At 47.7% G+C, this 26833-nt stretch overlaps 1 protein-coding gene across 1 annotated transcript in view; it reads left to right on the top strand.

Annotated features, from left to right (window-relative positions):
• Positions 1–13686: 13686 nt before the first annotated feature.
• COL23A1 (collagen type XXIII alpha 1 chain) overlaps positions 13687–26833 on the top strand; it is a 278834-nt gene continuing 265687 nt past the window's right edge. Inside the window, exon 1 of the mRNA XM_037164065.2 lies at positions 13687–14168. Coding sequence (XP_037019960.1) covers positions 13875–14168 — 294 coding nt within the window. The 5' untranslated portion in view covers positions 13687–13874. The remainder of the gene's footprint in view (positions 14169–26833) is intronic.

Below are 26833 nucleotides of genomic sequence, written 5' to 3'. Positions count from 1 at the left end.
CTTTAGTCTTAATATTATTTATTTACCTCAAATTGAGAATTTTCCTAGCTTCCAAAGTTTTTTCTGTAATTGTTGAACAAGTAATGAGTGTTTATAATGATATAGGCAGGTATTGGAAATCAGAATCCTTAGGAAATGTTTATTTTTGGCATTTCATTGAATTGTAAGTATTAACGCCTGTCTCCTTGGGTGATGTCAGTAACAATAAGGAGCATCCATGGAAAGCCATTCAGTTGGTCCACCGTGACAGATTTTTAATAAAACCCCAAAGACAACTTCCTGCAAGATTAAAGTCTAACAAGAAAGTCAGCTTGGAAAGTCCTCTTCGCCATGAGCTATGTAGTGGGTGAGTCACAAGGAAAGAGGTGTTCTGATGACCGGGGGGTTCTGTTGTTTTTTTCTCAATCCCCCTACATCTTCTGCCCCCCAATCCCGTGCTCCAACCTCCTGATGACCGAGAGTCTAGTAATGTCCAGTCTGGAGGAGTCTTGAAAATGTCTCACATCTGTGTCTTCATCAAATGAAGTAAATAGTTAAACTTCAGCCTGTGAGAATTAAGCTTATTATTAAGCAACTCGTGTATTCATTTTCACTGGAGAAGAAGAATGACTTATTGGAAAACATTTTGGGAAGAAACTTGCAAAAAATTTTAGACACTACTTAGTTGTTTAATGTGGTGAACTTTTTGTTTGCCTGTAGGTTTTTGGTTTTTTACTGTTAACCTGTTTTCACATTAAAACTACATGATGCTACTTAGTAAAACAAAACCAAACTATTGATACTGTTCAGTCTGCCAAGTAGGAACTATTTTTTGTTGTGGAGTTTATAATTGGTTGTTGAGCTATAGGTTTTTTAAAAATTACCCCCATTTTGTAAGTGCATTACACACTGATTTGAGTTTTCTCTGTTAGTGTGTTTTTAAAATAAAATGCATGAAATTTTCTTTTATGGCAAAGAGTGAAACTGGGCCAGGTTCCTTACATTATTCACCAGAGGCATTTGCCAGTATAAGGTGGCTGTGTTCCTAAAGATGACTAGGAATTGAAGGAAGCTGGAACAAACACAGCCACAGAATCCCTGCTTAAATGATGCTTAAGCCTTGCAGTCTGCATATACTGAATGTAGTTTTGAATAGTTGCACCATATTACGTGTGATGAGGTTTTTCTAAAAGCAGCATTAGATGTAAAGAAAAGGCATTTTCTGAACCTGGCAGTGCTGATACAGAAATTACTAGGTGTCTGTCCTTCATTTCCACTGTCCCGGTGGGTGCCCTGTACTATCTCAGCCTCCTGTCCTTCCCCAGCAAGTGCTTCAGGTTCCCAAGTTAATGTTAACTTTCTCCATCAGAAACTCATCTTCTCAGAGTAATTGATCTTGGGATATAGGAAGAGAGAAAAATACATTATGCCCTGTGGCTCAGCGGATTGAGCACCAGCCTGCAAGCTGAATGGTTGCCAGTTCAACTCCTAGTCAGGACACATGCCCGCGTTCCAGGCCAGGTCTCTAATTGGGGGTGTTGTTTCTCTCCTCCCTTCCCTTCCCTGTAAAAATAAATAAAACCTATCCACATTTTTCTTTAAGATTTTTGAAATTTAGAGGGAGAGAAACTGATGTGTGAGAGATATATCTGTCTGTTGCCTCTCTCATGCCCCCATCTGGGGGGCCCTGCCCCAAAGCCCAGGCATGTACCCTGACAATCAAATTGGCCACCTTTCAGCTCGCAGAACAGCATTCAGTCCACTGAGCCATACCATCCACGGCATGTTTCTTACTAAGAACTTAATCATTGCTAACGCCCTTCCCCTTCTGAAAAAAATTACATTCTTTCCCAAGGACATGTGCTAAGTTTTATGCCTGATATGTGGAATTTTAGGAATTAAAACGAAAGATTGGTAAGGGTAGAAGAAATGTTTAGCGGTTGGCCTGGTACCCCTAGAATCTACATGAGTGTGCTGTCAGCCCTCCTGCCCCTCCTCCTCCAGCTCCAGGTTCCTACCCCGAAGGGCCTTTTCCTTGTACTTCACCCGTTTTTTGGAAGTGCCAGGTTCTTCCTTGATAGTCCTGGGATCTTTAGCACCAGTGGGAAAGGTTTAGAATGGCAAATGTATACATAGGAATTATTTGTGATTAGATATTTATATTTTAATAATTTGATACCTCATCATTTTTTTACTATTTTTGGAAATTGTATTGAGGTTGAGCTTTAAAAAAAAAAAAGATAAAGCCCTGCCTGGTGTGGCTCAGTGGATTGAGCACCAGCCTGCAAACCAAAGGGTCTCCAGTTTGATTTCCAGTCAGGGCACATGCCTGGGTTGTAGGCCAGGTCTCCAGTTGGTGTGTGCGAGACAACCACATTTTAATGTTTCTTTCCCTCTCTCCTTCCCTTCCCCTCTTGTCTAAAATGAAACAGATCTCAAAAAAGTCCACAAAAGTATTGACGTTAGTTTCAGATGTACAACAAATGTTTTGATATTTGTATATATTGCAAAATGAGCATGACAGTAGTTATCATTCGTCACCATGTATAGTTACAGACTTTCCTGTGATGAGAATGTCCGAGGTCCCTCAGCCACTTCGAAATATGCACCACAGTATTATTCACTCCGGTTGCCATGCTGTCCATTCCATTCCCAGAACTTACAATTTGTACATTTTTACTCCTTTTACCCAGTTCATCCAGTTCCCACACCCCACCTCTGTCTGCCAGCTTTCTGTCCTCTGTACCTATGAGCTTGGGTTTTATTTACATTTCTATGTGTTTGTTAGATCATAAAGTGTTTGTCTCTCTGACTACAATGGCATAATGCTCTCAGGGTCCATCCATGTGGCAAATGGTGCAATTTCATTCTTGTTTATGGCTAATAACCCGGGGTGGGGGTGGGGACACTTTCTTTACCCCTCCATCATTTGGAGGACACGCAGGCTGCTTCCTTATCTTCGCTATTATAAATCATGCTGCAGGGAATGGGGTGGGGGTGCGTACAATCTTTTCAGGTCAGGCTTTTTGTTTACTTCAGATAAATAGAGGAGGAATCGCTGGGACATAAGGCAGTTCTATTTTTAAATTTGAAGGAAACTCCATGCTGTTCTAGTGGGTGCACCGATTTGCAGTCCCACAGTACACAAGGATTCTCCATATCCTCACCAACACCCATTTTGTTTTTGATGGTGGCCATTCTGACGGGTGAGGTGACATCCCATTGTGCTTTTGATTGCCGCTTTCCTGATCAGTGGTGCCGAGTGCTGTGCCTGTGGGCCTCCCATGTCTGGGAGAACGTGTGTTCAGATCTTCCCATTTTTTTGATCAGAGTTCTTTTTCTATTAAGTTGTATGAGTTCTTTATATATCTTGAATATGAGCCTTTTACCAGGTACGAGTTGCCAATATTTCCCCCCATGTAATTGGTTGCCTTCTCATTTGGTCGATGGTTTCTTGTGTGGTGCAGAAGCTTTTTAGTTGTCCCATCAGGTTGGTTTTGCTCTGCTCCTTTTGATTTTGGTGTCCACAAAGTCATTGCCAAGTCCGATGTCAAGGACCTTACTGCCAATGCTGACTCCTGAGAGTTGTATGGTTTCAGGTCTTACACCTAAGTCCTGAATTCATTTTGAAGAGCTTGGGTTTTATGAGGCATTTTTAAAAAGTGTAGTATTCATCAAGTTTTTCAGAGTAGCTGAATACCCTTGACTCCTGCCGTTAGCTGACAGTAGCAAACAACCCTGTGAAGTTTTCTAGTTAATAAAATTGAAAACTATTCCTTGAGTAGCCTTGAAGGATAAAATGCTGAGAAATTGGGGATGATTTGGCCAGCTCTCCCAGTGTGGCTAAATCATGACTTAAATTCCGGTGTCCTCTACTCTAGCATTGTGCTTTCTGGATGCAATCTACCTTATTGAGTCAAAAACTTTATTGGTTAATTCTTTTTCACAGCTCTGCTGTGGAATGGGATAAAATGGAAAGTAATAGTTAATCAAAAGTTATATTGCGTGGATTCCATTTTCTCACATTTTTCCCTACTGCAGCATTTGGACACAGACAGGTGCACCCCTCAAAATGGTATGGTCCTGAAAACATTCTCAGTAGGTAGGCGGGTGCCAATATTTAAAGCTTAAATATTTAATAATAAATATTTAAATAAAAAGCTTGACATCTTGAAATGAAGAAACACTGTCAATTAAGTGGCCTGGGTTTTTAACATCTTTCCGGTTTGAAATTTCTGATTCTCAAAATTTGGTGCAAGAAAAAAGTTTTAAACGCCAGTACTTAAGTGAATATGCTCAGGAGAATTTGTTACGAATCAATAATAGTCCCGATAATAGTGCCAACAATTAATTACTGGCTGAGTAGACTGCATGTTGGCAAATACGTACTAGAAACAACAATTTTAATTCTTGATTCCCAGGCCCGTGCTCAATCCACTGAGCTACACCAGCCAGGGCCTAAACAATTTTAATTCTTAAAAGAGTTTGGTCATTGTTTTTTAAGAGCTTGCTATCTCTAGTTCAGTCCTTCAGCTAAAGTTTTGTTTGGTTGGTTTACTGGGTTTTATTTTGTTTGGTTATTTTTTTAGATAGAGGGAATGTTAAGTCCAAAGGTCAGGTTAGCTTTACAACTCCTTGGTCAAGCCAGCCTTTTGGGATATAGTTAAAAGAAGTAATCATAATTTGAACACACTTAATTAGACTCACTTAGGAAATTGGTTACTTACATATTTTAGATTAATTTTTAAAAATACAGTACAAAAGTAGAGTAGAATGATGAACTTCTAAATGCATACACCCTACCTTCAAAAATTAAAAACTTTTCCAAATTTTGTTTTCTCTGTTCCCTGACTTTTCTATTGTATGTAAATACAAATGCTGGAAACCATCATTTCATTCAAGATACTTCTGTGTATCTTTTAACATGAATTTTAAAACATATATATATAAGGCCTATTATTATACCTTACAAAATATTTTCTTAGCTGATATTGTATATTTAAAGTTTCATGATTGTTTTTTTAAAAAAGTCATTTTAAATTGGTTTGAATCAGGGCCCAGTCAGGTTCACACGTTGCTGATACACTACACTGTGTGTCTCAATGTGCTTCTCCCCGCCGCCCAACCATTCTGTTTGTTTGCTAATGAGACTGGGTCGTTCATCTTTAGAGAATTTCCCATACTCAGCATTTCATCAGAGTTGTATGTATTCCTCTTTCCCCATTTGCTCATTAAATTGATAGGAAAGAAAAGGAAGTTTATTATAGAACTCCTTCTAGCAAATAAAAAAAGATGTTAGAATTAGAAAGACACTCTGTTGCAACTCAGTAATTTCTGACACCAATCATCAGTGGGAGAGCTGTGGGGTGAAAATTTAATGGACTTTGTACCGCATTGAGAACATCTGACCACAAAGGTCAATCGGAACCCAGACCGTGGGAAATGCCCAGCACCTGTGAGGCATCATTGACTTTTGAAAGGGGAAAATGGAACCTGGATTTATCAAGCCTCACTACTCTGAAATCATAAAGAAGCATCCAGCTCTTACGTTACTCTGTCCTTTGGCTCTTACCTGTCAGCTAGTCCCTTCATGTATCAGTTCAGTGAATTTAGTGCTGGGGTTTTACTGGCATGACTCCAACTTTACCCCATAGATCTGCGTTGGGGGTCAGGGGAGGGTGTTACTTTAACTTCACTTCCTTACTGGGAATTACTTGGAAGCAACACCTATGTTATAGGGTGATTAAAGACGTCTTAGCCGATTACCTGGTGCGTAGTAGTCCCACTAAAAATAGCAGGTACTTTGTTTTATATAAATGCTTTAAACCAGATGTTAATTGTTCTGTATAGCGCAATTAACAGAACATATTAATGTTCTATAGCACAATTAACAGAACATATTAATGTTCATATAGCAGAAGGGGTTACTAAAGAATTAATAATGATATTTTTGACCGTTAGCATTTTTTAGTTTTTATTGTGACATTTTACTGAAACTGAAAGGGGGAAATAGAGTTTTTAAAGAAATTTTTCTTTTTTAACCAACCGACACTGTATCTACTATTTAGATGCATTTTCTTATATTCACTCCTTTTCTTGTTTTAGTTTTAAATGTTGAAATCGTGGGGCAAAATCTACATAATTAAAAGACTGAGACATAGAGTTAATCGTGAAAACTTGAAATAACCCTAAAATTCCTTCAAGGAAGGCAGCTCCCAGGCCTGGGTCCTCAGCTACTGTGACCAGCAGTTCCATGTAGTGAAGTGAACTGCAGATGAACTGTGGACGGGCGGAGTGCCCCAGGACTTAAAATGCTTTCCATTATAAGTAAAAATGCAAGTTCAGTTTCCTAATTTCTAAAGGTGCTGGATTTACTCTTAACTAAAGGCAACATAGGTTACAGCTTTGGGAATGAGTGACAAGAACAGGCCTAAATGACAGAGGAGTGTCACTGATAGGAGAGTTTAATATTATGAGTATTTTTTATTTCATATTCAGGAGCATTGACGTTATTGTGTGTGTTCTCACAGTGGGCACACCCAGGCGGATAGCATGGCTGGTGTGAAGGAGCCACCTGCAGAGGCCGCCTGCGTTCGGACCCGGGGCGGCCTGCACAGGTGGCTGACACGTGCTCTCTGTAGTGTCCTTGGGAGCGGACCACCAACACCGAACTTCCCAGGGTGCCGGTGCAGAGTAAACAAAGTAATTTACATTTCAAAATGCTGCTATATAGTAGCTGTTCATCGTTTTCACAGTTTCTTGATTTATTCCCTATAATGATATATACAATATTCTACAGTGTGCAAATTATATTTCTATATTTTTTGTTTTACTCATAGGAACCATGTGAAATTAGCATAAATAGATTCTGTCTTATTTTAATGTTAGCACCATATCTATTTTCCCATCCTTTAAAAATTTTTGTGTTTATATTTAAAATGTTTAATGTAGGAAGTAAATGTGGCTGGGTCTCGCCTTTTTTTTTTTTTTTAAGATTTTATTTATCTTTAGAGAGAGGGGAAGGAAAGGAGAAAGAGTGGGAAAGAAACATCAGTGTGTGGTTGCCTCTCGTGCGCCCTCTACTGGGGACCTGGCCTGCAACCCAGGCATATGCCCTGTCTGGGAATCGAATCAATGACCCCTTGGTTTGCAGGCTGGCACTCAATCCACTGAGCTACACCAGCCAAGGCTTGCTTTTTTATCTAATCTGAAAACCTGCCTTTTGGTTGTGTGTTTATAACATATTTAATGGGATCATTGATGTGGTTGGGTTTAGATCTACCATCTTTCTCTCTTCTGGTTGTTCCATTTGCTCTTTGTTCCCATTCTCTCCTTTTTCTGCTTATTTTGGATTGGATTGTTTTCATGCTTCCACTTTATACCATAGTGGTTTATTAGCTGTAACTGATGTGTGTGTGTGTGTGTGTGTGTCTTTGGCAGTCGCTTTAGAGTTTTTGTGTACATCTTTATCACAGTGTACCTTCGCGGAATATTATACCGCTTCACCTATAGTACGAGAATGTTAAAACCATAAACTACCATTTCGCCCCTCCTGGGCTGCGTACTAGTGTCATTCATTTTTACTCAGCCAGATGGTAAAACCCCCACAATACACTGACATTTTTTACTTTAACCCATCAGTTATCATTCTGAAAGATTTAAATAATAAGAATTCTTATATTTCCCCATATTATTACCATTTCCAGTGTACTCTTCAATCCTTTATGTAAATCTGTATTTCCGTCTGGTACGGGTTTTTGCTGCTTGAACTGACCCTTGAATACAGTGGGGGTTAAGGCCACAGCCACCTATGCAGCCAAAACCGGCACGTGACCGAAGCCGGCCCACCACGTGCACAGGTTCTCCGCCAGTGCTGGGCCTGGAACGGTGAGGGTTGGGGCTGGCGGGCCACCCGAGAAGGAGGCAAATAAGGGCCTGAGCAGCTCTAACCCGTGTCGTTCAAGGGTCGAATACTCCTATTAACGCTTCCTTTTATTTGGATCTGCTGGTGATGCATTCGCTCAGCTTTCGTATGTTTGAGAGTCTTTATGTAGCCTTTGTTTTTTGAAAGATATTTCTTTGATACAGACCTCCAGGTTGAAAAAAGTTGTTGCAGCCTTGGCTGGTGTAGCTCAGTGGATTGAGCGCAGGCCTGCAAAGGAAAGGATTGTGGTTCAATTCCCAGTCGGGGCACATGCCTGGGTTGCAGGCCAGTTCCCAGCAGGGATGCATGAGAGGCAACCATACATTGATATTTCTCCCCCTCTTCCCCTCTAAAGATAAAGAAATAAAATCTTTTTTTTTAAAAAAAGAAAGAAAAAAGATGTTGCATTCCTGTCTTCTAGGGGTCACTTTCCCATCAAAAAGTCTGCCGGTCCTCACCTGTCTTTTTCCCTGGATGCTTTTAAGTTTTTCTCTACCCCCCTCTTTAAGCAATTTGGTTATGGTGTTCTTTACATGGCTGTCTTCATGTTTCTTGTGCATGGGTTCCTTGAAATTCTTAGATCTGTGAGTTTTTATCATGTTTAGATATGTTGTTCAACCGTTGCTCAAATATTTTTCTGCCCTTTCCCCAAGGAACTTCAGTTCTCACAGGAAATGATCCCACTGCTTCCTGATGGCCAAGTTCATGTCTCTCAAGTGTTTTCTTTAATTTCGGATTTCTGTTGCTATATTTTTTAATTTAGTAATTTTCTTCGTTGTCTAATGTGCCTTCAATCCCATCCCGTGTATTTTTTTTACCTCAAATGTTATTTTTTACTCTCTCGAATTTTGGTTTAGGTCTTTAAAATGTTTTCCATGACTCTACTTAGTTGTTCAGTCTTTCCTCTTAGTTCCTTGAACATGTGGGTATTATAACTTTTAATATCCTTGTCTGCTGATTCTATTTCCCTTTTATTTCTGAGTTTGATTGCTTTTCCTTATATTATGGGTCATATTTTCTGCTACTTTTACATACCCGGTAAATTTACTTTTGGGTTTTACGTTGTCAGCGTACTGGATGTCTTTCCAGTCCTGTATACTTTCGGACATGGTTAAGTTGGACCTTCTCAGGTGTTGGTCTTAAGCTTTGTTAGGCAGGACCAGGACCGTGTTTAGTGTGGGGCTGGCTTCGGCGGACGCTGCCCGTGAGGGACCAGGTTTTACCTGCTGGCCATGGGAAGAACCCCGGACCCTGGTGAGCCGGAGCATTGCTTCCCCTAATGGTGAGGGTCTAATGCAGCATTGGGATGGTTCTTTGCTGGCCTCGGGTACTTTTTTGGTCACAGACCTGGTGACCTCAAGTGAAAATATTTCCTCGGTGCAACTCTCTACCCTGCAAATTCTACCTGCCCCGGCTCCCTTGGACTTGCAGTTCCCTCGCCTCACCGCAGGGTGGCTCTGCCTGGGTCCCGAGCCCTGCACCGGGGCCGAGAAACCCCTCCAGAGCGCAGGCGGGAGCAATCCTCGGGCTCACTCCGTTCGTTTGCTGCGTCCCAGCGAGCAATGCTTTCCATTGCCTGGTGTCCAGTGCGGTGTAAACTGCCATTTTGTACAGCCTGTGCGGTTTTCTCTGGTTCCAGGTGCAGTTATCCTAGTCTCTGTGAGTGTCTGTGTTTTGCAAATTAGAAAACTGGGGGTCGGGAAGGGTGGCTGTGAGCGTTCGGTGGAGCCGGCCCGGAGCCGAGACACCAGCTGGTGCCTCGCCCACCGCATCACGACGCCTTTTCTCTGTAAAAGTTTTCCCAGGGAACTGAGGCTCACGCCTTTTAGCTTTATAGCTTAATTTAAATCATTTTTGCTGAAAAAAAATTTTTGGAAAAAATTTTTTAAAATGATTAAGTGTTCCTGCTCTCTCAAATAGAGCATCTTGAACATATTTGAACCTTTTCACTCACCAACATTAGTTATCTTGCTTTCTGTACTATGGGACCCAGATAATCCCTTTTCTCACTAAAACATTTTGCAATGCATGCCCCTTTTACCCTGAAGAGTGTGAGCCTTGGTCGGACGTCAGGTGGGCTGCTGCTGTTAACAGCCACAGTGGGGCGAAGGAGGGTCGCGGGGTCCCTTGCGTAGCCCCTCCCCCAGCTATAAAAACTCAGCCCCGCCTCTTCCTGCCGATCACGCCCAGTTACCCCTGCCAAACGGTGACTCCTTGACTTCAGGGCCCTGGACAGAGTTCAAAGGGCCCTGGGTCGAAGCTTTGAACCCAGTGCCCTGGGTGGAGTTTGCCGATCCTTGCTTGTGTGCCCTGGCAAGAGTGTAACCCTTTGAGAACTCGGACCTCCAACCCTGCAGAGCCCACATTTGGGACAGTAACCACCAAGTCCCTCAGTGGGTCATGGGGACTGATGGTAAGTGGGGCCACTCTTGTGCTGTTGGGAATGGAGCATCATACAGCGGTCCCCGATTTAACACTCATCCCACATCCTGAAAGACGGCATCTTGAGCGTCTTGCCTTGAACGCTCCAAGTTGGCACTTCACCTGCGCCTTCAAAAGGCCGTTTCAGTACTCTCTGAGCTGTGCTTGCTGCCCCAAGATGCTTCACAACCAGGGAGCGAGTGTCAGGGGCCCGACTCCATAGCACCTGGCTGTAAAGTGGATCCCCTGGGCAGAGGCCGTGGCTTGGGACTCCATGCCCGAGCATCCAGCGGCCGAGGACGGTGGTGCCGACTCACGCTCTGCAGACAGGAAGACGGCCCCACACCTGTGGCGGATACACTGCTGGCCCGTCCGCCATGGGGGAGAGTCCGGAGTAACTGATTTGCCACCCAGTAGCTTGTTGGTCACCCTGAAGATTAATTAGTGCCCATTGCTGACAGGTTAGCCATTCAGAGGCAGTGTTATTGAACAAAAAACACAGGTTCAGCTGCCTGCTGCCAGAAAAGCCAAACTGGTGAGGCAGGTGCTGGTGAGAAAGCATAGGAGTTTGTTCAGGTGCTGCGCAGCCTGGGAGGATGGTGGACTCTGGTCTCAAAGACCATCTCCATTCTCCTGCTCGAGCCTATAGTTCTTATAGGGGTAGGGAGGGGAGGGCTTTCTTCCTAATCCAATGATCTTTCTAGCTTTTGGCCTTCTGGGGGCAGAAAGGGGGCGCTCTTCATTCATCTTTCTAGCTTTTAACAAGCTCGGCATAAGAACCGCCCCTGCTGCCATCTTGGCCGATGGGCGGAGACTCCCCTGGCGCTGTATTTTGTGGTCACAGCAGCTGGAGCTGGATTGACCTTGGTAAATGCTGCACGCATGTCACATGATGTGGTGGATTCCTCTTTCCCTCTCCAGGTCTATTCTTCACCCCCCCCCACTCCCCCTCACCCCCGGCTCTCCTCTGGTCACTGGGAGGCTGACCCCTGCACTGCATCCTCTGTGCTTTCCTGCCCTGTGGGTTTGGTTGGTGCAAGGCCCCAGCAGGAGATCAGAGAGCAGAAGAGCGATGATTCACACCCCAGCTCCCAACTTTCCAAACCATGGTTATGAATAGGTAGTATCCTATGGCCAGAGGCCACAGTCCCGCATCTAGCCAGTGTTTTTGTGGCTCCAGGCATTCACAGGTTTTCCACAACACGTCACTCCTCTCGCCCCTTCAGCCAGGCATGGTAATGGCCTCCCGCTGTTGCTACCTCAGGGTGCTCCGTCAGCATCCCCCGCTGGCCCCCCTAGTCTGCCTCACTGCGTGAGAGTCTGTGTTCAGACTGTCTTCGGTCTGAGGATGCCACCCTTTCCTTCCAGGACCTGCTGCCACAAGACAGATTTTCTTCCACGCCTTTTAAAATGAGTGGTAGATAGTAAACACATTTTCCTTTCCTAATTCGCTTGACAAATATTCAGTGAGTGCTGACAGTGTGTGCCAGATCCTGTTTTGTTCTTTGAGAAAACGGTGGTGAACAAGACAAAGAGGATACAGTTAATACAAAGGTAACTTCGAATCGTGATGATGGCCCTAATCCCCCGAGTGATGCTGAAGGGGACACAGGTGTAGCCACGTTGCACTGGGCCATCCAGGACCATCTTACAGAGGCAGCAAGACTTGAGGACCTGGGACTTTTAATCAAGAACAAGGAGGAGCTCAAGGCTCAAAGATATGAGATCAGGATATTCCAGAAGATGTAGTAGGCAAGCTCAAAGGCCAAGGAGCTTGTTTATTCAATATACAGAAGCTTCTGGGATGAAGTGAACATGGTGCAGTAATATTAACGTAGATGGGCAATTTACCTCTGTGTTTGTAGTGCAAATAAAATGATAACTTATAATATGGTGTTGGCCTCTTCAGAATAGACAATCCAAAGTTTGCTTAGCAGGTGTTCAGACTATTTATTGGGTATCCAATAGATTATAGCACACTGTCCAAACTATATATAGCCACCTAAATGTAACCTCAATTAACCTAACAGTTTTAAAAGATAAGTAATCTAACCATAGGAATTAATCTAAAAATGCCCAGTGAGTGAGAGGGAACATAGATATAACTGACCTTTTTCTCAAAAACTGTTGTGGCATTGCCCAAATTACAAAGATCTAAGCCAGCCATTTATTGTTTTTATGTGAGGAGCAGAGGAGTTAATGGAGGGGGTCACTTGGGACCCTTTTAGGAGGTAAATAGGCTGGGAGGAATCTGAGGGAGCAGAGAATTCCCCCCTGACCGCCAGCCTCTCTCCCTTTTCTTGAAAAACACTGGTAGGAGCTCTGACTGGTGTAGCTCAGAGGATTGAGCTCGGGCCTGCGAACCAAGGGATCGCGGTCCGATTCCCAGTCAGGGCACATGCCTGGGTTGCAGGCCAGTTCCCAGCAGGGGGCGCAAGAGAGACAACCATACATTGATATTTCTCTCTCTTCTTCCCTTCCCCTCTAAAGATACATAAATAAAATCATTAAAAAGAGAGTTAAAAAAAAACAGTTAGGGCCTCTTGCTTATCACTCAGGTTTTCATACCTTAACTTTGTGATGTAAATTTGCAACAAAATCATATTATGGGCTAAATGTTCATACTCATCATTGGTTTTGGCCAAGTTGTGTTCCAGCTACAGAATTAAGCCAACAGCTCTACAAAAGGTGGAGGTCTTTTTCTCTTTTTCCATCTGTCTTGGTCCCAATTTTCTCAAACGAAAGCCCTCTCTAGGTCACGGACAAGGTCTTACAATGTCTTTCCAGCACCGCATGTCTGACACATAATAAATAGAAGTTAATATTCTAAGAGGCATCTTTCTGCCCCACCAATCTCGACCCTGACAAGCTCTAAGGTGAGCGCGCAGAAGTCGCTTTCGCCCACCAGGCGGCGCTAAGGCTCCATCCAGGAAGGACTCACTAAGTTTGCCAGAGGGTTTGAAGTTTTGACCTTTTAAAAAATTGTCAGAAAGATTAAATCGCAAGTTTAGGGGAATTTTCGCCAGGCATGAATGATGCTCCAGCCAGGAGTGAGGTGCAGAAGGAGCTCTGGATCTCAGATCTCTTGGGATCGCAGTGGGAACGTGTGCTGGGGAGTCGCAGAGGTGTACGCGCGGGAGTGGGTGCGCCCGGGCGCCCAGAGCCGCTGAGGGCGGGAGCGCGCGCTGCTCCCAGGGTCCGCTAGACCAGCGCGCGGGGGGTGCGGGGGGGGGTTGTTGCTCCGCGGAGCCGGCTCCCTTCCCTCCCCCGCCCCCTCGTGGCGCGGGGCTGGCCGGGCCGCTCCTCCCCTGGGTGGGTCCCGGCTCCTTTTCTGGCAGCGTCTATCTGCATAGAGGAAACTGCCCGAAGTGGCCGTAGTGGAGGAGCCGGCGGCGGGGAAGGAGGCGTGCGCCGCGATCCAGGGCTGCCTGGAGGCCAAGCCCTGCGCTGAGCGGACCTCGAGCCTTGGACTTGCTGCCTGCTGCCCGCGCTCAGTCTCTACCTGCAGCTCTGAGCCGCCCCCTCGGACCGCACAGGCGGAGATCGCGCCATGAGCCCGGGCGAGCGTGGCGGCGGCGGCGGCGACACGAGGAAGGGCGCCCCGGCGGACGGTAGCGACGGGGGTAGCTCAGCCACAGCAGCGTGGGCCTGGGCTGTGAGCGCGCTGTGCCTGCTGCTCTCCGTGGGCTCAGCGGCCGCCTGTCTGCTCCTGGGCGCCCAGGCGACCACGCTGCAGGGCCGGGTGGCGGCGCTGGAGGAGGAGCGGGAGCTGCTGAGACGAACGGGGTCCCCGGCCGCCCTGGCCGCCTGGGCCGAGCCGCACCTGGAGCGCCTGCTGCGCGAGGTGAGGCGCGGGTCCGGGGCGGTCCCGCGGGAAGGGTGCGTGCGCGGCTGGGCGCAGTGTGCGTGCGCTGGGAGCCCCGGGCCGGCTCCCCGAGGAGGGTTCGCTCGCCTGCCCTCCACGCGAGTCTGTCCCCGCGGCCTGCGCGGGGCAGGGGTGGGGTGCGGAGGTTGGCGGGGGTGCCGGCCCCGAGGGGGTCCTACTGTCCCCACTCCAGCCTCAAGGTCGCGTTCCCGGGCAGGCGGCCATAGGAAAACTGAGCTGGAAGGGCCGTTCCGGGGACAAGCAGAGGGAGGGAGAGGATCCACGAGCGTGTGCGCTCGGACCAGTCGCTTCCCACTTGCGGTGGGCACCCGGCTCCTCCTCTGTGCCGGCGTCGTGAAGAGGCTCCAGCGCGAAGTGTCCGGTGGGTGACCCTGTCACCGGTTAGTGACTGCTCTTCCCAACGCTGCTCTGCCTGGGGAGGCGTGGGACCCCCAGCAGGCAGGCGGCCACCGCGGGGAATGCCTCAGGAAGACCCAAGAGCCGGACCTGGAAGGGGTCTGTCTGGTCGGCCCGGCCCGCAGGGAAGTGTGTTTCGGAGCAGCTGCGCTTAGAGATGCGGCGGCGGAGGGCGCGCTCGGTGCAGCCCGAAGCGATGCGCGCATCCGCCCGGTGGGGCGAGGAGAAAAACAGTCGGGGCCAGAAAACCTGCGCTCCAACTTCAGGCGGTGTCACCCGCGCAGATACTTCTGAGTTTTCCGAAAGCATATGGGACTCTGACACTTCTATTACAGTCACAGCAGAAGCCGGGGGGGGGGGGCTAGAAGCCCTCCCCCATCGTGGTCATCCGAACCCCCACGTTTTGTGCAGCAGTGCCCCCCACCCCCGATCCCCGGACTAGAGAGGCTGGACTGGTCCGAGCTGCGCAGGCTGCCGCTCCACTTGCTTCCCTCGCTGAGCCAGCCTCTTCCTCCCGGGAAGGGCGCATCCCATGTGCCCCGCCTGCAGCAGCATCTTCCCCGGTAGGAAAAGCATGTGTTTCTGGATGGAGGAGAAGGGAGGGCAGGCCTGTTACTGCCACTCCCTGGAACTGTGCCGAGCTGTGGCCTTTAGTAAGGCGTTCAGCGGTCTGCCCATCGCTGAGTTCCTCGGGAGTCTTCCGGGGAAGGGGAGGCGGCTGCACCGCACCTCCTACAGCTCCACTCGCCTGTTTCTTACCCCTGTAACTTAAGCCAGCGTTACGTCTCTCCTTGCTGGCTTCGGACCAGATTTCTACTTCACGAAATGATGTCCTCTTTTCTCCTGATAAGTGCCTGCAGACTTCAGACATCTCTCCAGGGTCCCGTGGTAACTGCTGGTGATGGTTTCATCACTGCAACACATTATCTGTTGGCCAATCCCGAGAGACCAGGGCGTTGAACTGATTTAGGCAGGGCCAGTAACATGGCTACCGGTCGGGGCTAGAACTGGCTACCTTTGTGAACAGGGGGCCCTCTGGGTGAAAATAAACTGCAGGCCCGGACAGAGTAAATTAGAAATGCAAGGAACTTGCAGACTGTTTAATTCTAATGGGGGGAGGGGGTCCAGGGAAAGCAACCCCTTCTGAGGGGGGTGGATCCTCAAGCCCCTCACTGGGCACCGTGAGGGTGGACGGGGAGAGAGCCCACCTGGCTGGGGCGCTGAGCAAACTGAAGCGCTTTCGCTCTCTCTCTCTCTCCCTCCCCATCAGAAAGGCCAAGGGAATGTTAGAATCCCGGGATTTCCACTTCACATTTGCTGTACTGTTCAGCATTAGCACAGGGCACATCTCAGCACATCTGACTACTGACCAACTAAACTTGGTGTCTGAGGAGCGTGTGCTCTGAGTGCCAGCTGGCTGGCATTTCCCTCCCAGGGGAGCATCAGGGAGACCACCATGAGGCTGCCCTTGGGGGTGGAGCTTCCGGCTCTTGGTGCCTCCTGGGAAATGCTGGCTGTCTCCCAGGGCTAGGTTTCTCCTGCTGCTGGCCGTGGGTAGCTGGATGGCAAACCACGCAACCTGCCTGGTGACCCAGAGTGTCCCTGGCAGAGGAAGGGGTTTGGGGGGGTGCATCATGGTAAGTGGGTAATTGACTTTAAGGAGATGTGAAGTTTTTTCTGGAACTATTAGAGAGGAAAAACAAATGAATATTGAACTGAAAACAGCTTGAGGAAAGAACACTTGCCCTTGAGAGTGTCTTTCTGTCCCAGTTTGATTTCAGCGAAGCCTCTCCTGAGCCCGAGCCGAAGTAGCCAGGAATGCGAGGCTGCCTGCAGGTAGCCTTTTACTGACAAGCTTGTTTTCAGAGTTCTGAGGACAAAAACCACATCCAGATTAAAGGAGAGAAATTCTTGCCAGACACACACCACTTTACTGTCGGAAGGAAAAAATGTTTTTAAATAAGCCAACAAACGCCACTGTTAATCTGGGACCCACCATCTCTGGTCCCTGGGGGACAGAACTGTGACTGGTGGTTACGTGCCTGATGACGCAGACCCAGAGCTCCTGTGAAGGAACGTTCAGGTTAACTCATGGTGATTCTAGACCCTTCCACGGTACAAAATAAGAGAAATGGTTTTCAGAACGTAAAAACCAGATTCCTGGGCAAAAGCAGTTCACAATAGTATCTTCAGTAGGATCCAAAAAATATAAGCACAAAACAAGCATCCAACAGCACACTTCCGAGGTGCTCCCTACGCAATCAGCCTGCCCTCAGTGGTCATACCTATACTTGTGGTATTACAGAAGCTTGAATTCTAGTGCAGTAAAGAGTTTCATTCAAGGATCAAAGAAACATTTAATTATATTCAGAAGAGACCATTTCCAGTTTATAATGGATTTATTGTTGGCTGCTGGTCTTCCATTGTCCAGACCAGTCAGTTTGAAAACAAGAAAAGCCCAGAGACCATGAGTAAAATTCAACCACTCTCCTTCTGTACCGTCAATCATGTACCGGCATATTGGCTGTCACCGTGAAACCCAGAACCAGCTGTAGCTTTTTCAGCCTCTGTGGCAGCCTGTCACTTGTCAGGGCTGCTCTGTGGTGTCCTGGAGACATCGCTACACTTGTTCCCTTCACATTTCCTGGCTCCAAAACCAGAGAAGTTTCTCTCCCATACTTCCTGGCATGCTCACATTCTCTCTCTACCCTTTCCTTTCTCTTGATTTTTTTTATTTTTGCACAAAGGTTTGGGAGAGCTTTATAATAACAGTATAATTAGAACAAGCCAACTCTTGAGGCATTCCTTTTGCAAACGTAGTTTTTTAAAATATATTTTATTGATTGTGCCATTACAGTTGTCCCATTCCCCCCCTTCATTCCCTTCCACCCTGGACACCCTCTCCCACCCACATTCCCCTCCTTTAGTTCATGTCCATGTGTCATTAGTTCTTTAGCTTCTACATTTCCCACACTACTCTTGCCCTCCCACTGTCTATTTTCTACCTACTGTCTATGCTACTTATTCTCTGTACCTTCTCCCCCCTTCTCCTCCCACTCCCCTGTTGCTAACCCTCCATGTGATCTCCTTTTCTGTGGTTCTGTTCCTGTTCTAGTTGTTTGTTTAGTTTGCTTTTGTTGTAGATGTGGTTGTTAATAACTGTGAGTTTGCTGTCTTTTTACTGTTCATGTTTTTTATCTTCTTTTCCTTAGAGAAGTCCCTTTAACATTTCATATAATAAGGGCTTATTGATGATGAACTCCTTTAACTTGACCCTATCTGAGAAGCACTTTATCTGCCCTTCCATTCTAAATGAAAGCTTTGCTGGATAGAGCAATCTTGGATGTAGGTCCTTGCCTTTCATGACTTGGAATACTTCTTTCCAGCCCCTTCTTGCCTTCAAGGCCTCTTTTGAGAAATAAGCTGACAGTCTGATGGGAACTACTTTGTAGGTGACTGTCCCCTTATCTCTTCCTGCTTCTAGGATTCTCTCCTTCATTTTCATCTTGGCTAATGTAATTATGATGTGCCTTGGTGTGTTCCTTCTTGAGTCCGACTTCTTTGGTACTCTCTGAGCTTCCTGGATTTCCTGGAAGTCTATTTCCTTTGCCAGATTGGGGAAGTTCTCCTTAAGTATTTGTTCAAATAAGTTTTCTACTTGCTCTTTCCCTTCCCCTTCTGGTACCCCTATAATTCGGATGTTTAAAGATGTCCTGGAGGTTCCTAAGCCTCTCCTCATATTTTTGAATTCTTGTTTCTTCATATTTTTCTGTTTGGTCGTTTTTTTCTTCCTTCTGGTCCACTCCCTTGATTTGAGTCCCAGTTTCCTTTCCACCACTATTGGTTTCCTGCGCATTCCCCATTATTTCAATTAGTTTAGCCTTCATTTGTACCTCTAATTTGTGACTAAAATCAACCAGTTCTGTGAGCATCCTGATCACCAGTGTTTTGAGCTGTGCATCTGATAGGTTGGCTATTTCTTGGTCGCTTAGAGTTATCAGCTCTGGGGCTTTGAGTTCTTCTTGAGCCATGTTTTGGTCTGTTCATGCCTGTTAAGTACGAGGAGCAGAGCGTTAGATGTTCACCAGGGTAGGGCCACCCAGGTCACTGGGTTGTGATGCTGTATGTGGAGGCAGGGTCAAAGGGGGGCAATGGCAGTCCCCTTTGCTGCTTCCTGCCACTGGGGCCTGCGCAGTCCGTCTCACTGCTCGTTCCTTCACTGGTTTATCCGCACGGGCACGCGAATGTGTGACCGTGGTCAGCCTGCCAGTCAGCCTGCTGCCTTGCGCCCTCAGTGGAGCCACCTGCTGCTTCTCCACACCTGGGATCCGCCCACGGCTGCCTGCGCACCTGGGTCGGTCCGGTGGATCTTTCCTGCCTGACCCTGCTCCGCTGCTGGCTCTGCCCCTCTTACCAGTCTGGCTGAAAGGTTTGTTGTTGTCAAACTTCTGTTTAGTTCAATTTTCTGTGTTTTGGCTTAGTTTTTTGGTACTAAAACTTTGTCTTTAAACTTGGTTGTGCGAGAACACACAATGTTTCCACCTACACCTCCATCTTGGCGGAAGTCCTCCCAGAGGGCATTCTTATGAGGAGGGAGCCCCACTCCTCTGGCCTGGCTGGGGAGTCTTTGAGGGCACCCCGAGTCCCAGTGACATGGAGCAGGGGTATGCGTGTGCCATGGCCTTGCTGGGAGCTGCGTGTTGTGGTGGCTTCAGGGGCCTTGAGTTGCAGCAGGGAAGGAGTTAGAAAGCCAGGCTTAGTCCATTCAGGCCTGGGTGGCAAGAAAGCAACAAAATATTTATTCCTTACAGTTGTTTATTAAAAAGCAAACATTTGCCCTGGCTGGTGTGGCTCAGTGGATTGAGTGCCAGCCTGTGAACCAAAGGGTTACTGGTTCTATTCCCAGTCAGAGCACATGCCCGGGTTGCAAGCCGGGTCCCCAGTGGGGGCCACATGAGAGGTAACCACACACTGATGTTTCTCTCCCTCTCTCTCTCTTCCTCCCTTCCTGTCTCTCCAAAAATAAATAAATAGAATCTTTAAGAAAAAGGCAGACAGACTCGCTTGGGCAGCAGAGGGTGAGCTCAGAGCCCTGGGACCCACTGCCTTTCCCTTCCCTTCCAGGTCCCCGCTGGGCATTGGTATAATCCTGCACTTTCCGAGAAGCCTTCTCCTTCACCCCAGATTTCTGCAGGTTTCTCTCCTTTCTCCACCCTAAGCCCCACCAGGAGGCCTTGCTAGATGTTGGTGAGAGAGAGTGCTTTTGGGTCTGCTCTTCCCAGGGCAGGTGTAGGCCCTTTCCTCCTTGTGCGGGGAGGTGCTCATCAGCTCTCAGCTGCTGCTCCTGCGGAGCTGTAACCACCTCCGTCAGCAAATGTTGGGAAGTAGCAGCCAACTCGGCAGCCCTTCCCCATTCTCCTTTAAAAAACAAAACAACCAAGATGATGTTGATTTAGCGTGATTAGGTTATTGATCATCCTAAAATAGGGACTATTTATTTAGCCCTGAGCATCGTATTATCCACAGATTTACGCTCCCCTAACCGTCCCCACAGCGAGCGCCTTTTACCTTTGCGTGCGTGCGTGCGTGCGTGCGTGCGTGCGTGCGTGTGTGTGTGTGTGTGTGTGTGTGTGTGTGTGTGTGTGTGTGTTTCCACCTGCATCAGAAACAGCTCAGCACTGCGCAGTCTCCGTGGTCACGTTCACGGCCGCTGAGCGTCCGGACAGGGGGCTCCGCCTCCTCCACCCCCGTTTCCGTCGGCACAGGCAATGGTACAGGAGCTGTGCTGCGAGCAAGGTCTCTCCAGTTGTTCTTCAGGACGCGAAGTAACCGGCTGTGGAGGGACATTTCCGGGCCTTTGTTTTTCCGTTTTCATTCTGGAACGTCCCAGTTTGTCCCTGACACACACTGTGTCCTCCCGCCGTACCCTGAAACTGCCACCCCATTGTGACATCGAGCTTCAAGCTGTAGGATGAGCAAAGTGGAGTCGATCCATCGTGTGCTTGACATTTTATTTTGGTTGGATTTGCTGTTGTTCGAACAGAGAGCAACTGATGATCAAGAAAGCCTTAACGTAAGGTTTGGCAAAACTCTGAAGATGTCATCTCGGAATTAGGCTCCTGCGTGGCTTCGGTGCAGAAGCCTGTCCTGAGCGGCACTGGGCCATGCCGCGCCCTGCCCTCGCTCGGTCTCCACCAGGCTCCCAGTTCCATGAACACATGAAACTGAGATTGTTCTCCAGAGGCCACACGCAACTCCACTCCCTCTCTGTTCGATTTTCTCCATGTGCAGGATTGGGATTAATCTTTAATTGTTGACACAGGCCTTCAGAAGACATCCCTTCAGCACATCTGGAAACATATTTTAGGACTAAGCATGAACCACTAGGAGAAAAAATAAGTTTGCAGCTGCTATTTGAAAGAAAGGCACGTCAGTGCACTTCTAGAGGATTAAGGGGGACCCTCCCTTGTGCCCACCCTGGGCAAGAGGATTACTTACGTTTCCTCCTGCTTCTTAACAGCCCCCAGCCCAGCCCCCCCACTCCCTGTGAAGTGGCCTCCCCTCCCAGAGCAGGGCGGGACTAGCCCCAGGTGGCAGGGTAAACCTGAACCTGGGCGACCTGGGTTAGGTGAGTCCTCATCCCCAGGCCTTTCTGCAGCCTCCCTGCAACCTGCCCCCTCCCCGGCCCTGGGGAAGCAATCATTTAGCTTGGAGCAGGAGCAGTGGCCTTTTCTGCCCATGTGACGTCCTCAGTAGGTGGCAAGACTGTAGCTCTAAGCAGACCTGGGTTCACCTCCCAGCTCTACCTCCCCCAGCTGTGTGACTTCGGGTGAACGGCTGGTTTTCCAAACTTCAGTTGGCCCATCTGTTCGACGGGCACGATGATCCTGGTCCTTAGGTTTCTGTGGGGATGAAACGTGTTGTGTCTGAAGTGCTTCAGCATGTCCCGCGTGTCCTGACTATGGCTGACCTTCTGAGAACGCTTGGTTTGACCAGATCCAGGGCAATGTCCGTGTCGGCCGATTGGAGAGGAAGCCCCGCGGGTACGTGGCCGGCCTTAACATCCTCTTGACCCCGGATTCTGCCTGCCTTCTAAGGCCACACAAGTAAAAAGGTGTGAACAGGTGTCCTGCCTCCAAGTCAACGGCGGAGAAATGGGGACTTGGTGGTTGAGGAAAAGCAAAGACCGAATCAGCTTCACAGCCCCGTTTTTTCAGTCTCTGCTTTGAGCAGACGGAGCTGTGCCATTTGAATAACAAAATTTCACATTTGCAACCAACATAAAAATCTTATTATTCATGAAAATTATATGGCCTTTTCGCTGTGAAAGAACATTAAATACCTAGTAAATTTGCTCCGATTGAGAGGCTTGTGCTTTTTTCTGACTTTTCAGCCTGGCACAAACTTCCCCAACTGTTCGGGGGGAACCCGCTGGACCGGAGGCCTCCCACACATGTGCTTCAGTTCACACTGGAAATGAGAAAATTTTCATTTTCTGATGTAACCACAAAATCCGTGGGGGGTAAAGCGCTTTCAAATGGGTAATGTCAACTTCTAAAACTGAATTTGCTTCCAACTTTGAGTTGTGAAACAAATCATAAAGCAATTAGAACGGATTCTGGTGCTTTAGCAGACGGACTTAGTAAAATACGCTCGGCTCTGGGCCTCTGAGGGGCTTCCCACATGAAGAGCCGCCCGTCCATTTACTCAGCCGTGTCCGGTGACGGGCGGGCTGTTACCATGGCTGCACCCCGTTTCCAGAGCCAGGTGGTGGTGCGGATGGAGGACAGTCACGTGGCGGTGGGACTCCTGTGTGTGTGTGTTGGAGTGTATACATGTGAGGTTGGTGTGCATGTATGTCCACACACATGTGCACACATGTGCATGTGTTAACACATGAGAGTGGTGTGCGTGCACCTGGGTGTGGGTCTGAGTGTGTGCATGAGTGTGTACGTGTGTGCATACCTACTGGAGCATGAGACCTGACCCCATGGCCTTCCCGCAGAAGTTGTCACCCCGAGTCCTTCGAGAAGCCTCTCCTCCGGGGCCCACACCGCTCATGCCACGGGCCGCAGAGTTGGACGACCTTGGGTTCAGTCTGCAGCTGCCTCTCATTGGTCGGCTTGGCCTCATTAGTTGGCTTTTCCAAGCCTCAGCTTCCCCGTCTGGAAAAAGGGTGCTGCTCTACTTCGTTTATCTGAGAACGAAGCGAGGCGCCCTTTCCGGGACCGCCCCGACCATGACAATGAGCGGTTGTCAGTCCCCTTCTTACATGGTGGCTGCCGGGACTGTCAGCACCAGGACCCCAGCGCCAGGGGTCTTCCCCGGCCGCAGCTCCGCCTCCGCCCTCCCACCCCTGTGAGGACGCTTTCACCCAGCCTGGCTTTGAATGCGCTGAGCTGGGGAAAGACTCAGCCCGCAGGGGTTGCTGGCGGACTTTCTTCTGGCCCCTCTATTTCAGTCCTATTCGTGGGGTCCTTTTTTAAATTAAAAAACTTCTTCTAATCCTCACCTGAGGATATGTTTATTGACTTGAGGGAGAGAGAGAGAGAAAGGGAGAGAGAAAAAGAGAGAGAAACATCCATCAATTGCCTCCTGTACATGCCCCAGCTGGAGATCAAAGCTGCAGTCTAGGTGTGTGTCCTGACCAGGATTCGAACCTGTGACTTCTGGTGCATGTGACAATGCTCCAACCAACTGAGGCCCCTGGCCAGGGCCAGGGGGATGCTTCTTGAAATAGTTACTTCTTTGACTGAGTCCAGCCACCCCAAGCCCCTGGCCGGTCACATTCCCTGGTGTCTCCCTCCCCTGGCCCATCGACCCTCAGAGCCTCCCTGGCCGATGAGGTACAATTCCCCTCTCAGGCCAGCATCCGAATCCTCCAGGTCTTTTCCACCTGCTCTCACTTTATTCCCCTGGGGGCCCATGTGCACTCTGAAGGTGGCGGACTAGGGTGTCCGCTTAGGCTGCCGTAGCAAGTACCACAGTCTGCGTGGCTCAGACATCACACATTTCTTTCCTCGTGGTTCCAGAGGCTGGAAGTCCAAGACCAAGGTGTCAGCAGAGTGGGCGTCTCCCGAGGCCCCTCCCCTTGTCCTGCAGACGGCCGTCTTTGCCCTGTGTCTCCACGTGGACTTTTCTCTGAGTGTGAGTCTCCTAATCCCTCTGACAAGGATGCCACTCACATTGGACATTGATAATATCCTCCTTTTCCTTAATTGCCACTTCCAAGACCCCATCTTTAAATAGAGTCACATTCTTAAGGACTGGGGGTTAGGATTCTAACGCATGAATTTAGGGGGACACAGTTCAGCCCACAACACCTTCTAATTGGACCTGACACAGGAGGGGAACTCCAGACTCTGTGGACCGGATGGAGTGGGCAGCAGCTGGAACTCAGCGTGGGGCTTTGAGCAGGCCCAATGCGGCAGCTGCGCCCTGGAGAACGCTGGCCGCGGTGGGGGGGGGGGCTTGGAGGCCGTGCACTGGGGCAGCCTCAGGCCTCCCCTCAACAGGCCGGGGGCCATCTTGGGGGCCATCCATTCCCCTGCAGGGCAGGTTCGATGGGCAGTGAAGTGTGTTTGAAAAATAGTGAATGGGAACACACATTGAGGATTACTGAAGGATTGCACTGTGTTTGCAGACCAACCCTTTCAAAACACGCTAATGTTTTTTGGGAGAGCAGGGCACATGAGGGAAATGTTTGCCAATGTGGTTTAAGAGAGAGTGACTCTGTGCCAGTGGGCGTCACTGATTAAACCCACATTCTTTAGAGAACAGTTTCTGAGCTCCTGCCAAGTGCTTGGGCGGGACTAGGTGTCCTCACCCACCCGCCTGCAGCGGGCACCTGACTGCGGGAGGTTTGCCTGGCCCCCAGGTGGAACCTGAAGCTTAGCATGGTGACCTGATGCCTGCTGAGCCCCGGACGCATGTGGCCCGGGAGTTTTTGTTATTTGGCTTCTCTAGTATACTTGGCTTACACATGTACAATTGGATGTGTTTGGACGTGTGTTCACCAGAAAGAGCCTCCGCAATCAAAACAGTGAGCACGTTCGTCCCCCTTTAAAGTTTCCTCCTGTCTCCTCGAACTTGCTCCTCCACCCTCCCCCCCATCTGCCACCAGGTGTTACTGACTTCTGCTGCAATGGATTAGTTCTCGTTTTTAGAGATTTGATATGAATGGAACTATGCATTCTGTTTTGTGGGGACAGGGGTCTGGTTTCCTTCACTCAGTATAATTATTGACAGTTTCTTTGGTGCTTTTGCATGTGTAATTAGTTCATTCTTTTTAATTACTAAGTATTATTATAAGGATATCCCACAATTTGTTTACTCATATATGATTAATGGATATTTGAGTTGTTTTCAGTTTTTGGCTGTTATGAACAAAGCTGCTATGAACATTCATGCACAAGTCTTTATATGGAAAATGCTTTCATTTCTCTGGGAGTAGAATGGTTGACCTCAGTGTGGTTTTCTTTCTTTCTTTTCTTTAAAGATTTTTAATTTATTTTTCTCTAGAGGGGAAAGGAAGGAGAGAGGAAGAGAAATATCAATGTATGGTTGCCTCTTGTGTGTCCCCTGCTGGGAACTGGCCTGCAACCCAGACATGTGCCCTGACTGGGAATCGAACCCCGATCCTCTGGTTCGCAGGCCTGCACTCAATCCACTGAGCTACACCAGCCAGGGTTCAGTGTGGTTTTCTGTATGTTTATTGTGCATGAGCTTCACTGAGATTCTTGGATCTGTGGGTCTATAGTTTTCATCAAGTTTTGAAACATTTTTTAGCCATTACTTCTTTGAATATTTTTTTCTATTCTCCCTTGAGGACTATAATCACACATATATTGGGACACCCGAAGTCCCAAGTTTACTAATGTTATTCTCTTTCTTAAAAAAAAATATTTCCCTGTGTGTTCATTTTGTATAATTTCTAGAGCAGACTTCCAGTTTATTAATCTTGCCTTTGGCAGTGTCTAAACTGCCATTAATTCTCTCTACCACATTTTTAAATCTCAGACGTAATAGTTTTCATCTCTAGAATTTCAGTTTAGATCATTTAATATTTCTGATGTCTCTACTTAACTTTCTGAACATATGCAGCACAGTTACAACCATCATTTTAAGGTTTTCTATGCTAATTTTAACATCTATGGCAGTTGTGGGTCAGTTTCAATGAATTGATTTTTTGGCTCATTTTAAAGCCTTTTTTTCCTACTGGTAGCTTGTAATTGTATGCCAGACATCACAAGTTTTTACCTCAGTGGGTGCTAGATATTTTTGTATTCTATTAACATTCACGAGCCTTGTTGTGTCACAGTTAAGTTACTGGGAAAATAGTTTGATCCCTTTGCATTTTGTTTTTAAGATCCATTAGGCGGGACCAGAGGTGTGTTTGACCGAGGGTTGGTTACTAACCCCCGGGCGTGACCCGTCCTGGTGTCTAAATCCACTCAGTGTTTGAACAGGCAATCATAAGAGTCCTGTGTCCCAATCCCACGTGAGGTTGGACACGGTTCCCTCTAATCCTTGGTTCTGGTCTGGGTGTCAGGCCATTTTCTCGCACACATATGCAAGGAACAGAGCTTCGTGGTTCTCTGCGTGCCGCTCTCACTGCTCAGGCCCGTGGCTCCGCAAGCTCGAACTGCCTGTGATCCCTGGGCTCCTCTGTCATCCCTCAAGTGCAGAAGGCTGCCAGCTATTTCTTCACCCTGCGCTGAAGCCCGGAAACTTGTCCCAACCTATCAGGCGCAGAATCAGAACACTGGTGGCCAGAATGCTCAAATAACTCATTGAATATGGCAAAAGCAAAAGGGAAGAAATGAAGGCTCTACTAAGGGAAATAAAGAAAAATCCATAGGAAACCAACAGTGAAGGGAAGGAAGTTGGCATTCAAATCACTGATTTGGAACATAAGAAAGAAATAAACATTCAACCAGAACAAAATGAAGAAACAAGAATTCAAACAATGAGAGTTTAAGAAGACTCAGGGACAGCTCCAAAATGGCCAACATCTGAATCATAGGGATGCCAGAAGGAGAAAAGGAAGATCAAGCCATTGAAAACTTATTTGAAAAAAATAATGAAAGAAAACTTCCCTAACTTGGCAAAGGAAATAGACATATAAGTCCAGGAAGTACAGAGAGTCCCAAACAGGTTGGACCCAAAGAAGGCCACACCAAGACACATCATAATTAAAATGTCAAAGATTAAAGATAAAGAGAGGA

The sequence above is a fragment of the Artibeus jamaicensis genome, unplaced genomic scaffold, assembly GCF_021234435.1.
Source record: "Artibeus jamaicensis isolate MK-2021 breed Jamaican fruit bat unplaced genomic scaffold, CSHL_Jam_final contig_1085, whole genome shotgun sequence".
NCBI lineage: Eukaryota > Metazoa > Chordata > Mammalia > Chiroptera > Phyllostomidae > Artibeus > Artibeus jamaicensis.
This window is presented reverse-complemented; position numbering and strand designations above follow the sequence as displayed.